Source organism: Lepidochelys kempii, chromosome 5 (assembly GCF_965140265.1).
Source record: "Lepidochelys kempii isolate rLepKem1 chromosome 5, rLepKem1.hap2, whole genome shotgun sequence".
Classification (NCBI taxonomy): domain Eukaryota; kingdom Metazoa; phylum Chordata; order Testudines; family Cheloniidae; genus Lepidochelys; species Lepidochelys kempii.
In genome coordinates this window covers 26,496,677-26,511,333 of record NC_133260.1, presented here as the reverse complement: position 1 = coordinate 26,511,333, position 14,657 = coordinate 26,496,677, and the positions used below count along the sequence as shown (strand labels likewise).

The following is a 14,657-nucleotide window of genomic DNA, read 5'->3' as shown; positions in this document are numbered from 1 at the left end:
GATCTAGTGCTTATGCAGTCAAATACACAGCGCATTAATTCTCAAAGGCAGCATGGCTAAATGAATTTTATTCTCAGCTCTGCTAGAAGTGACCTCATGCAATCAATCTCTCATTTATCCCATTTATAAAATGGGAAAATTATACATGTCCATCCTATAATAGAGGTCTAAGGTCTTGCTCAATCATACGTCCGTGGGAACACTGAGACTCAGACATATACAGACTCAAAAACCCTTTCTTAAAAACTATTATGAAGGAAAAGAACCGTTTGTTTTCCTTCCCCCAGGTGGTAAAGATCTTTAATGAGTAAAAACAACAAAGTGCAAAACAAAAAAGAAAATAAAAGGAAAAGGAAATAATGGAAGAAGAAAAGAATATACATGGAAAAACCCAGCATGAAACAGTGGAGGGGCTGACTGGCTGAAGCCAAGGGAATCAAGGTTCTATAAAGCTGGTTTCTCGCATCTAGAAAAGTTAGTGCAGGAAAAGACTTCGTTCAAGAAAAAGCTCAGTTCATCCAGTGGGTGGAAAAAAGGAAAGAGAAAGGGGTAAGGATGTTCTCTGGTAGGGATTATTATTATCTGCATGAACGTGTAATGACATTTTGTTACCTGATCTTTTCTAGCTAATCTGATTCACTTTTTTAAAGGGATTTTAAATTTAAAGTAGTATTTTTGATACATAACTTTCTTTCCTCCACTCACTGATTTAAATGAGTCTACAACCCACAATTCCCATGGAAAATTCTCCTTATCCTCCCTAATACGTTTTCCTTATTGCTTACTATGTCCAAATGTTTCAGATGGGGGAGATGGAAAATTTGCTATCTGACAATTTTTTTTTAAGAATGACCTCACCTTTAGTCTGCCACCACCTGAAAATAAATTATTTGGGGGGCTCTAAGATGATTGTCTCAGAGACCATGTAAGTAATAAACACAGCTGTATAAAGTAGTACTCCTAAGAGCTTATGTTTGGTCTGCTAGTAAGGATTTAATATTTCGATACTTTATATGGAAGTACACATCTGGAGCAGAAAGAGTGTGGCAAAGCCTCAGACCCAGACCCTTGTAGGCAAGTCAAAACTTGCAAGAAGTGGCAAACTTCTTGCTAGCCATTATCCAGAAAGAAACTGTTAGAGCCTATGTATGTTAATGCCTATTGACATCTAAGGGGATGATCCTCAGCTGTTGTAAACGGTCATAACTCCACTGACTTCAGCTAAGGATCTAATGCATGGTTGCATCACCTAAGACTTTCCCAGATGTTCTTGGCTTGCTAATAATCTTTTGAATCTCATGCCTTGGTGGTGTAAAACTCAAGAAGTAGCAGATTATAAACTACTTTCCTTTTGAAAAATGATGGTACCATTAGTTTAGAAATCTGATACTTTTGAACATTGTAAAGAATTATATATACACATCAGGAAGGCATACACTGTGAAAATGTATTTCTCACAAGAAAGAGAAAAGAGCCCCTTTTTGACCAATTTGCTACAGACTATGTTCAAATATCTTCAGACATGCAGGGATGTCTTCCTTAAAAAAGATGCCAAAGCTTTTTAAATGAACCAACTTCTTGTAAAAAACAAACTACGTATACTATTCCCTGAGATGCACAATTACTGATTCAATTAAAAACAAAAAAATGTCGTAATTCTTACCTAAACCAATAATGGCTTTTGTTTGTACCTCTTCATCTGAATGTTTTGTAAAATACATCAGCAGTTCAAGTACTTTATCCTTAATGTTAACCTGGCCAAATTAAAACAAAAAATATTGGTGACTTAAGAAGAAACAGCTAATTTTTAGATTCTACTTAAAACAATCTTTAAAACCTAATTGCAAAGTGAAACACACATTACTGACATCAGAGCTTTCCCAAAATAAATAAATTGTTGCAAATTACAAGTACAGTCTAGCTTCACTGTGAAGACTTTACTTCACTGTTTCAAATGACCAAACCTATTCTGTTCTATTTACAAGTTACAAGTTTTTTAACTTTACCTGTTTAAACACAAGACACCGAGAAGGTAAACAGAGTGTATTTTACCTTACTGTTGCCTTTAAAATCTTCCTGATCAAAATCAAAATGGCGACACAGTGCTCCAACAGTGAAAAGAGATCTAAGGAGTGCTGGTTTATTGGCTGTAAGTATAGTACTGTTTGGGTCTTCCTGGTGTTGACTTTTTAATTTTGAAAGTGCACCTAAAATAAGAGAAAAGATTTAATCATAGCAAATACTGCACTCCTGAAATGACATGCATAACCAAAACTTTTATAAAATTGTTTAATAATAGTATGCTCTGATATTTAACTTACCATAGTATCTATTAAAACAGGCCCACACAAATTTATAATTTTGAGTAACCTTGTTTACAACAGCCCCAAGACAGCTCACACAGTGCTGCACTACCTGAAGATAAGACAGAAAATGTTTATAACCATTTATTTAGAAATCAAGATAGAGATTTTTCAAAGCAATCTCAAGATATAAAAACATATTATTTATTTAAAACTAATAGAAGATAAAGATCTAAATCTTCAAGACTATTTTGAAAATCTCAGAACAAGTACATAACAACTAAAGTGTAATAATAAATACACAAACTCTGGTAAATCAAGAAAGTTAGTTGGCCATTTACACTATCACAAGTATAGCCAGTTTTTCAAAACTGCTATTCAAACATTAATAGGGAAGAAATGTTCATGCTTTCATCTTAAATAATTTCTACATATTCCATATCAAACTGAACCAAAACCATTACATTAATTTAAAAAGTAGAAATTAAATCTTACCGTCATGCCGTATTTGATTATAAGTTTCATGAGATCTTCCTCAATAGTGGCAAGGAAGGTCTCACTTGGATGCTCCATCAATGGCACCACCAGCTCTAAAATTTTTGCAACATTGCAGATCACCATGAAATCATTCTGAGTCTGTAAAAATAACATTTACAATGATTAAACATTTTCACCATTTTCCTCTATAAGAACTAACTATTTCTAATGTTATTTCAGGTTTGAGAATAACTTAATAAATCTCAGTTTTTCAGTAAAAGTATACATGGATATTCAAAGATCTAACTTTCCTGTGAAGTTTGTTTTAGGTAGCACTTCCCCATAGAAAAAGTTTGGCTAAGGGTTTAAAGACAACAATTTAAATTTGTTACCATGTTCAAAAGTATTGCTATGCTATGATCATCAAATTTAAACTGTTGTCTTTAATTACTAATCCAATACTTTTTCACTAGGAAATAAATGAGTCCAGGTGAGATAATTGTTCTTGTAAAGATAAAAGTTATTGATGTGAAAAGTAAGTTTTATTTTATGGTTAAAATATTCTTCATGTTGTCTTTGGTAATTATTATTTTGTAATTAATTATTACAAAACATGTCATGATATATCCTAAGCATAACAGGAATGCGGTCACTTAATTTTAATTCTGTACATAGGAGGAAATACAGAGTAACTAGATTTTCTGAATTTAAATATTTGATAACATATCATGAAAAAGGTACACACCTATATACCTTAATACATAGGCATACACTGTTTAATAAAATGTAACATTTTGATAACTATCATGGATTTAATATAGTTGCAATGGATAATATTCACCCAGAGGCACAGGGACCATGTAAATCCCTCTGTATCACTTAAGTTCTCTAGAGTGGCTGCATGGGGTGGGGAGGAAGGGGTTCTGGACCCCCTTTATGTTGCAAAGAGATTCTCCTTTCCAGCCACTTATAGGATGGTGTGGGAAGAGTAAAGATGTAGGGGGACCGGAGGGGAGGTTCTCAAAGGAGAAGGAGAAAGAACTCAAACAAGTGGGAGGATTTGATTTTAAGAGACAAGAGTAGGTGAAATAAAAATGTTATTTAAAGTTACTCAGCAAAGTATTAAACAGCTTCTTATTGTTTTCTCTGTTTAAAAAAGTTCCATAGATTTCCAAAGAGTAGTCAGCAGGAACTTTAGTTAGTAGGGACTTTAAAAGGACAAAGAAGCTTGCATTATATACAATGAAGGAGGAGGAACCTGAACAGGGACTCCAGGAGAAGGTAACATGGTCAGCATGATAGGCTAGGAATGCAACCTAATTTATTTCAGCTCTGAAAAGAGAAGAAGTTTGGGGTTGTCTGTACCAAGATTCTCAAAAATGATACATCAGAACTGATGCTGCTCCATCTTGAAGCTTGGCAGTATTCCACACAGTCTGAGTAGGACTTTGGATTCTGACTTTTCCTTTGGAGTCCTAGAAGGAATCTTTGAACTCTTCTGGCTTCTCTGCCCTAGTGCAGTGGTTCTCAACTAGGTGTACGTGTACCGCTGGGGGTATGCAGAGGTCTTCCAGAGGGTACATCAACTCATCTAGATATTTGCCTAGCTTTACAACAGGCTATATAAAAAGCACTGGAGAAGTCAGTACAAACTAAAATTTCATATAGACAAGGACTTGTTTTATACTGCTCTATATACTATATGCTGAAACGTAAGTACAATTTTTATATTCCAGCTGATTTATTTTATGATAAAATATATGATAAAAATGAAAAAATAAGCACATTTTCAGTAATAGTGTGCTATGACACTTTTGTATTTTTATGTCTGATTTTGTAAGCAAGTAATTTTTAAGTGAGGTGAAACTTGGTGGTATGCAAGACAAATCAGACTCCTGAAAGGGGTACAGTAGTCTGGAAAGGTTGAGAGCCACTGCCCTAGAGAATGACCCATTGCTGATACCAGATACTAGCAACAGGTGAAGATAAACTGGGGCTGAATGTGATTTAACTACAAATATAGATAAAAAGACAGTGTTTAGGACATTTCAGAAACCATGATTTAAAAAACCTGATCTGATGAAAGATTATTAGCCAGTGGGCCTAAAAGTAGTACACATGCCATACGTGAGGAATCTAGAGAAGAAATTATCAAAGCAAGTATTAATTACCAGTTCACTTCATATACACTAAAGTGTTTTATTAACCCTTTGACAATACAAGTTACAATTTCCCAGTGTGCATCCCATTAATCACAATGGGATACGCTATAAATTACCAGCTAAATGATTTTAGGATTCACCTCAAGCTGCATAACTGAAGCTTGTGTACAGTCCACTGAGTAGATGTTGCGGCATTTAAATCCCCTCCACCCCACTCAGGACAGCTTGGTATACTAGTCAATCAGAAGAGACTACATCTAATCATACAACACCAGGAGTACTTTGTAAATACTGCTAGATGACAAGGCTTGCTATTATGATGTCCTCCATCCACAGGCAGGTGAATGGGGAAGAGACCTGGAGATAATTAACTATTAAGATGACGACAGGAATTCTCAGATTAAAAGACCAGAAGTGAAATTCTGAAGTCAGTGACATAACTACCATTTACTTCAAGGGGGGGGCAGCCCAGGAATTCACACTAGTAGTTTACACAAAACCTTACACAAACAGCAACATTCACAATGGGTTCCTTACCAACTTGCTACCATAAGCAGCAGTGTAAATGTAAAGCAAAGAAAGGGAATGGAGTTTATGTATGAAAAACGACAAAATTGGGATTTTTAGTTTTGAGGGAAAAATGATGACTGAGATTGAAATGTGAAACTAGCTAATGGTGAAATGTTGAAACTAGCTAATGGTTACTATAATATTAAGCTTGATTATGTATTTGTGGTAATTGGAAAAATCAAAATCATGATAAAAGGTTGAAATTAACAGGATAGATACATAAAATTGAACGGCTATCGAATACAGAGCAAATAGTGAATAAGTGGGTTGAACTTTACAGAGGAATAGTTGCATTAAGTATTAATATGTTTATGCAAAATTGGATGACTATCTGAAACTTCATACCATAATGGCACATTGGTCAGTTTTCTGCTGAGGAGTGTACAAAACCAGGAAGTAAATATTACTAAAATAAAGGTTAAATACATTTAAAATATAACACCCTCTACTTATTTTCTTTTTTAAACCTTAATAAGTACGTTTTTAATTTTTAACAAAACCTTTGCAGTTCACCTTGGAGAAGAAAGTAAGAAACCTTGAAGGCAGACTTTTCTGTGCATCCAATACTTTTGGAAAAAAAACACTCCTATTAGAGATGTATGGATTACAAAAGGTTCTCTCATATCTTCAGGACTGAAAACAGCCATGTAGTGGAAATATTGCTGCTGTTTTTTACACTCCCACCCTCAATTTCATCATGCATTTAAGATAACCCTTGAGTTCCATAATTATTGAGATGAAAGAAGACTTTAGTTTCCTATACTTACACTACATTTAGTGGTAAGGTATGGCTGCATGGTCATGGCATGTTTGACCATTAGCTGGGGCCTGATTTTGCTGAATAAGAACAAAGTGGTTATGCAAGCTACCAAGCGACCAGAATTCACACCCTTGTTGTCAGAGTCTGCAAAAATTAGAAAATACATTAAATATATTCAATTCAAGGACTGTTCTTTCAATAACAAAACTGGATAGTAAATAAACACAACATATAAAAATCACTTTCACTGATAATGTATCTTTGAAAAAATGGCATATAAATTCCTCATTAGATAAGAAAACTTGGATTAGCAGACAAAAATGTAAGCACATTATCAAGAAAATATGCAAAATAATAAGTAAACTCCTTTGAAGTTTTCATTAATTTTTAAACCACTTATTTTTCCAGACCACAGGCTCAGCCAATGATTCTGTAATGAATGTAAAACAGAATAATGCAAACAAAACTTGGATTCATAACAAAAACTTTCCTAATATGAAATAATTTGTTTTGTTTTTTGGTCACTGAGAAGGTTCCACAAAATGTAGCTTGGTTAATGAGATTAGCTAGTGAACATGAGTGTGCCTTTGAGCATTTTTGGGAAAGCTGATGATTAATTTTGGAGGTTTTTGCTACTGGATTTGAACTTTGTAGATTGTGAGATCCCTTGTAAACTTTCTAATTTCTGTACTTTGTAATCCCTTTGCACTATATAAGTAGCTGCTTTGCTTCTAACTATGTTGAAGCAGTTCAGTCTGTCAAGTCTTGGAGAATGTGGATTAATCAGAAGGGAGAAAAGCAGGAACAACTCCCAGTTCAGCCATCTTACAGAATCACAGGATTGGAAAGGAGCTCAAGAGGTCATCAAGTCCAGTTCCCTGCACTCATGGTATAAGCATTATCTAGACCAGCCCTGACAGGTGTTTGTCTAACCTGCTCTTAAAAATGATGGAGATTCCACAACCTCGAATGATGGAAATTCCACAACCTCTCTAGGCAATTTATTCCAGTGCTTAACCACCCTGACAGTTAGGAAGCTTTTCCTAATGTCCAACCTAAACCTCCCTTGCTGCAATTTAAGCCCATTGCTTTTTGTCCTATCCTCAGAGGTTAAGAACAATTTTTTCCTTCCTCCTTGTAACAACCTTTTATGTACTTGAAACTGTTATGTCTCCGCTCAGTCTTCTCTATTCCAGACTAAACAAACCCAATTTTTTCAATCTACCCTCGTAGGTCACATTTTCTAGACCTTTAATGATTTTTGTTGCTCTTCTCTGGACTTTCTCCAGTTTTTCCACATCTTTCCTGAAATGTGGCACCCAGAACTGGACACAATACTCCAGTTGAGGCCTAATCAGTACTGAGTAGAGTTGAAGAATTACTTCTCGTGTCTTGCTTACAACACTCTTGCTAATACATCCCAGAATAATTTTGTTTTTGCAACAATGTTACACTGTTGACTCATATTTAGTTTGTGGTCCGCTATGATCCCCAGATCCCTTTCTGCAGTACTCCTTCCGAGGCAGTCATTTCCCATTTTGTATGCGTGCAACTGATTGTTCCTACCTAAGTGGAGTACTTAGCATTTGTCCTTGTTGAATTTCATCCTATTTACTTCAGACCATTTCTTCAGCTTGTCCAGATCATTTTGAATTAGAATCCTATCTTCCAAAGCACTTGCAACCCCTCCCAGCTTGGTATCGTCCGCAAACTTTATAAGTGTTCTCTCTATGCCATTATTTAAATCATCGATGAAGATATTGAACAGAACTGGACCCAGAACTGAACCCTGCGGGACCCCACTTGTTATGCCCTTCCACAAGGTACCCACCTTATAGTAGCTCCATCTAGCTTGCATTTCCCTAGTTTGTTTATGAGAAGGTCATGCGAGACAGTATCAAAAGCTTTACTAAAGTCAAGCTATACAATGTCTACCACTTCCCCCCTATACACAAGGCTTGTTACCCTACCAAAGAAAGCTATCAGGTTGGTTTGACATGATTTGTTCTTGACAAATTCATGCTGACTGTTACTTATCACCTTATTATCTTCTAGATGTTTGCATACTGATTGCTTAATTATTTGTTCCATTATCTTTCCGGGTACAGAAGTTAAGCTGACTGGTCTATAATTCCCCGGGTTGTCCTTATTTCCCTTTTTTAGATTGGCATTATATTTGCCCTTTTCCAGTCTTTTGAAATCTCTCCCATCTTCCATGACTTTTCAAAGATAATTGCTAATGGCTCAGATATCTCCTCTGTCAGCTCTTGAGTATTCTAGGATGCATTTCATCAGGCCCTGGTGACTTGAAGACATCTAACTTGTCTAAGTCATTTTTAACTTGTTCTTTCCCTATTTTAGCCTCTGATCCTACCTCATTTTCACTGGTATTTACTATGTTAGACGTCCAATCACCATCAACCTTCTTGGTGAAAACCGAAACAAATAAGTCACTAAGCACCTCTGCCATTTCCACATGTTCGCTGCCCCCCACTGACTGACAGGACTACCCTGTCCTTGGTCTTCCTCTTGCTTTTAATGTATTTGTAGAATGTTTTCTTGTTACCCTTTAGGTCTCTAGCTAGTTTGATATCGTTTTGCGCCTTGGCCTTTCAATTTTTTTCCCTACATACTTGTGTTATTTGTTTATATTCATCTTTTGTAATTTGACCTAGTTTCCACTTTTTGTAAGACTCATTTTTGATATTTAGATCATTGAAGATCTCTTGGTTAAGCCAGGGTGGTCTCTTGCCGTACTTCCTATCTCTCCTACGCAGTGGGATAGTATGCTCTTGTGCCCTTAATAATATCTCTCTGAAAAACTACCAATTGTCTTAAATTGTTTTTCCCCTTAGACTTGCTTCTCCTGGGATCTTACCTACCAACTCCCTGAGTCTGCTAAAGTCTGCCTTTTTTAAATCCATTTTCTTTATTTTGCTGTTCTCCCTCCTACCATTTCTTTGAATCATGAACTCTTACCATTTCATGATCACTTTCACCCAAGCTGCCTTCCACTTTCAAATTCTCAACCAGTTCCTCCCTATTTGTCAAAATCAAAGCTAGAACAGCCTATCCCCTAGTAGCTTTCCCCATCTTCTGAAATAAAGAATTGTCTCCAATACATTCCAAGAACTTGCTGGATGACCTGTGCCCTCCAGTGTTATTTTCCCAACAGATGTTTGAATAGTTGAAGTCCCCCATCACCACCAAGTCCTGTGTGTTGGATGATTTTGTTAATTGTTTAAAAAAAGCCTCATCCTCCTCTTCTTCGTGGTTAGGTGGTCTGCAGTAGACCCCATCATGACATCTCTCTTGTTTTTTACCCCATTTATTGTTACCTAGAGACTTTCAACAAGTCTGTCTCCTGTTTCCATCTCAACCTCAGTCCAAGTGTATAAATTTTTAATATATAAGGCAACACCTCCTCCCTTTCCCCCCCCGGCTATCCTTCCTGAGCAAGCTGTACCATTCTATACCAATATTCCAGTCATGCGTATTTTCCCACCAAGTCTCTGTGATGCCAACTATGTCATAGTTGTGTTTATTTACTAGCATTTCGAGCTCTTCCTGCTTATTCCCCATACTTCTTGAATTAGTATACAGACATCTAAGATACTGATTTGATTTCTCCCCTGAGTTCTGTCTTGTGGAGCTGTACATAAAAACTTTCATTCAAGGCTCTCAAAGCACTTTGCAAACACTGTGTCCTACAGTCTACTTGTGAGGTTTACCTTTCCGCACCAAGACAGCAACATCAAAATTTTTTCTATAGGAAAAGAAGGGGGAAGGTGGGTGGGTGGCAGGACAACTGGAAATTTTTTTTTAATTCATATGACTTGCGTTCTAATCTAAACTTTGACACATACTACGTGACCTTGAACAAACAGTTTAATCTCTCTGCCCCTATATTTTCGCATCTGTTAAGTATAGATAATAAAACATACCTAATTAATAGGTTGTTACACAAAATTACTGTTTGTAATGTACAATGCGATTATTGGATCAAAGACATTGTTATAAAAGGAAAGTATTATTCAATTTGTATAAATACAAAGCATCTGCCTCCCATCCCTTCATAATCATAATAATTCCCTCATACAACATTTAGAATTATGCAAACCTTTCAGCCCTTTTCTATCTGGCTTCTTACAGCTGTGGAAATCTTACTCCATATGCCTGATTCTGGTTTCCATTAAGGCTCTTTCATATTGCTTTGGCAGTGTAAGTGGCCCTTAAAGTAACCAAAGTAGTGTAAACTTCCAGAATAGTGTACAGGGGTCTCAATGCAATGAAAATCTGGCCCTATATATCTTTTGTGATTATGCTATGCATACTTTGCTGTGTAAACCACAGTGGATATAGTTTTCAATGTCTGCAAGCTGAAAGGGGCTATAGGCAAACCAAAGCATTCACTGAATTAACATATCAACCAGCTGTGGGTTTAAAGATGTACCTGTCTTATGTGGACAGGGTTGTGGGACACAGAGGCAGAGTTAAAGTTGCTGTATTTCCATATTTTCAATGTTTGTGAGTAAATGCTTTTAAGAACTATAAAGTTCTACTACTGATTTCCCCCATCCCTTTAAGCTATTGATATGTATTTACAACCTTACATCCAATTTAAACAAGTTTCCTGTCTAGGAATAATAGTACTATTACTAATCACAGATATAGCACTTTATATAGTCAAAAACCTTCAGTAATATTATTCAACTCTCAGAGAGATTAAGTAACATTAAAATCCCCACTTTAGATAAATGGAAATGGAAGCACAGGGAGAGTATGTCCAAGCTCACACAGCAAGTCGAAGCTGGGAACAGAACCCAAGAGGAACTGACTCAACCCAATAGACCAGACTATTACTTAATGAGATAAAACAACCTAAATGAACTATGTGCAGCAACACCTACAGCTAGCCTGTAAATAACCCAAACATTCTCTATTACTCTAACAAAGCAAAGCTTCCTACTATTTCAAGTTTTATCAAAAGCTGGCAGTTGGACTTGAATATACATATTAGGTAATTTTGTCACAAACTATACCCTTCATGAAAAAATATAAGAAACGAAACTTATAAAAATTTAAAAGACTTTTAAAGATAAAGCCTAGTATTTAAAGTGTATATCTACAATATATATCAAATAGAAATGCATTCAAAACTTACTTAACCTCTCTTTCACACAAAATGTGAAACTCAAAGTTACCATTTATCCCAAATGGGAGTTATCTACTCAAAGATTTAGGAGCTCTAAATGGACACAAGAGCAAAGACATTTCTTAAAATTTTTGACTTATCAGGTATTCTGCTTGGTAAAAAGATGCTAAAAAGGATGTATTACCACAACCATGTGTGGATGAAAAAATAACCTGTGGTAATTTATACTGTCCTGCACATCACAGATTCAGGATTTAAGACCAGAAGGTACCTTTAGATCATTTAGTCTAACCTCTGGTATATCACAGGTAATTAAATTTCTCCCAATTATTCCTATAATGAGCCTAATAAATTGTGTTTCACTAAAATATATCTTCCAGAAAGGCATCCAGTCTTGATCTGAAGACATCAGGAGTTGGAGAAGCCATCTTTTCCCTTGATAGTTTGTTCAATCAGCTAATCCTCCTTGCTATTAAAAAATTCTGCTTTATTTCTAATTTGAATGTATCCATGCCTGCCATGCTCTTGTTATGCCTTATAACAACATTCTATATTTCACCAAGTGTGATAGAACCAGAATATAATAGCATCAGAACAACTTTAATGAAGGAACAAAAAATGTTTTCAAGCAGCATCCTTTTCAAGTGACAAGAGGAAGATTTATTATAATGGCAGTTAAAAGTCAATTTAATCATAACAAAGGAAGCTTTAATTTAGATGTCTTGAGACAGTCCTTGTCTTATCCACTACTGTCCTTTTTTAAACGGAACTACAGATTTTTACAAACATTAGTGTATGATTTAATATATTTAATAACAAAAAATACATTAACACTATTGGATTTTAAGTAATTATATTACCTGCTAGAGATTCCTCATATTTAAGAATGTGCTCAACCAGATTATCAACAAGCTGAGTACAGGCTTTCTTCACAGGTTTATACGAGGCATCTTCTTCTGACTTCAAAAGCTATTGCAGACAGAAAGACAGGAGATGATTAAGATTTAATATAAACTGCAATACACTGAATCGTCCCAATAATTTGCACTTAAATGTATGTCACATTTGTAACAATCACAGATGAAGAAGGATTTCATGATACATATAAAGTTATCCAAGTTCTTCCTAAGAAGCCCTGAAAAGCACTTTGTGAAGGCAAAAAATTAAACTATTTAACAAAATAAATATTACATTTGAATGGGGGATATCTAGGAACAAAGCACTACAATTAAAAGAATTAAGCGATAGGGCAGTAAGTATAGCTCATTCGCAAAGTTTAACAAGTAGAATTGTCTTGTCAGTGAGGTAGATACTATGTTCAAAATGTTAACAGAGTCATGTTCCATTGTCTTTGTCTTTTCTCACTCCCTATTACTCACTATTCACTTCCTGATGCCTGAACTGGCTCTCTGTTGTCCACGTGCCTTATCTGTGACTTGTAAGAGGTGCTGTTCTGGTGCAATATTATCATCTGTTTTGATTTGTTTCTCCTTGCCCCTCTTAGTAGCATAAGAACATAACAAAGGTCAGACCAAAAGTCCATCTAGACCAGTATTCTGTCTCCCGACAGTGGCCAATGCCAGGTGCCCCAGAGGAAATGAACAGAACAGGTGATCATCAAGTGATCCATCCCCTGTCACCCATTCCCAGCTTCCAGCAAATAGAGGCTAGGGACACCATCACTGCCCATCCTGGCTAATAGCCACTGATAGACCATCCTCCATGAATTTATCTAGTTCTTTTTTGAGCCCTGTTATAGTCTTGGCCTTCACAACACCCTCTGGCAAAGAGTTCCACAGATTGACTATGCGTTGTGTGAAGAAATATTTCCTTTTGTTTGTTTTAAACCTGCTGCCTATTAATTTCATTTGGTGACCCCTACTTCTTGTGTTATGAAAAGGAATAAACAACACTTCCTTAAATTTTAACAATGAGACACTGTCTCATGGCCCCCTTTTCCCATTAGTGATTACACTAACCACCTCCACTTGCATTCATAATCACATAACTGTTGACGTTGCTACAGAGATGTTTTCTGTATGGAAAAAGTAATATTATGAAAGTATCAAGACCAAGATTTGAAAAAAATGGGCAGTCTAACTTTGGGCTCCAAGTTTATATTTCAACACCTAAACAACTAGCCTGATTTTGAAAAGTGTCAAATATTCAGCTCCCATTAGTGTCACTGAAGCTGAGAGATGCGCAGAACTTTTGAAAATCAGGTCAATTGTTTAGGCACCAAAATATGGATTTGGAGATTAATTTTAGGCACCCATTTTTGAAAGTCTTGGTTTTAATGCATATGAAGGTATCTTTTAATGCGGATGAAAATATAGAGAAGAATGCAAAATGATGTGACCAGCCAGCTCTCTGGGGATTTCAGATGATCCATGTATACTGCAGTAAGACCCCACGTAATAACAGAAGAAATGCAGTCACTAGCTATCACTCCCAACAAATACAAGAACCAACCAGAGAACTGGGAAAGAAATAAAGGGAGTAGTTACAGGCTGGGATTTTCAAAGGGCCAAAAGAAGTTAGGCACCCAAATTCCACTCAAATTAAATGGGGGCTGGGCTACTAACCTGCTTAGACTACTTTGAAAAATCCCAGCCACTGTCTTGAAAATGGGCAAAAAAAGATGACCTCAAGAACTAGTCAGATTAACGTCAATATTGAGTAAATATAATAAATAAAGCCAGCATCTGGACAGGACAATGAAAAATGCTCTTGCTCCAGCAGTACCAATCGAAACAGACTGAACAATTCTTCCTCCATACCCAGTTCAAAACATCTGCTCGAGGGTGCCATAGAGGGGGAAAGAGGTGAAGCCTCCCTCATGACATGGGTGGGTTCTATAGGTGGGTATGGGGCCAGGTTCCCTAACAGGGCCAGCAGGACAGATCCTGTGGGTGTTGCAGAGGTCCCCATGGTGTGGGAAATCATTGGCTCCTCTGCTGTTGTGGAGGAGGGTAATGCCATGATGCCAGTGGTCTTTTGGGATACTCAGAGTAGCGTTAGGGAATTGGCAGCCCTCGTGCTCCATCCGAATCCTCTGAGGAAGCCAGTCCCAATGGCAGTACCACTGGAGCCGGTGGAAGCATGTAAACCATAGGAAGATGCGTTGAAATGTCTTGACCGTGGTATGTCCTGAGTAGGAGATCTGGCATCCCTAGATGTGGATGGTAGTGAAAGGCCACTAGAGTAAACAGTTCATGTGTCTCTGGTGC

At 36.5% G+C, this 14,657-nt stretch overlaps 1 protein-coding gene across 6 annotated transcripts in view; it reads right to left on the bottom strand.

Moving 5' to 3' along the window:
* Nucleotides 1-14,657, bottom strand: part of NIPBL (NIPBL cohesin loading factor) — a 295,049-nt gene that overhangs the window by 17,597 nt on the left and 262,795 nt on the right. For all 6 annotated transcript variants that reach the window (XM_073343794.1, XM_073343792.1, XM_073343793.1 and 3 more), the window contains 6 exons: nt 12,288-12,396; nt 6,280-6,416; nt 2,799-2,939; nt 2,322-2,415; nt 2,053-2,207; nt 1,664-1,754 (listed from right to left, as the gene is read on the bottom strand). In XM_073343794.1, the coding sequence (XP_073199895.1) occupies nt 1,664-1,754; nt 2,053-2,207; nt 2,322-2,415; nt 2,799-2,939; nt 6,280-6,416; nt 12,288-12,396 (727 nt within the window). The remainder of the gene's footprint in view (nt 1-1,663; nt 1,755-2,052; nt 2,208-2,321; nt 2,416-2,798; nt 2,940-6,279; nt 6,417-12,287; nt 12,397-14,657) is intronic.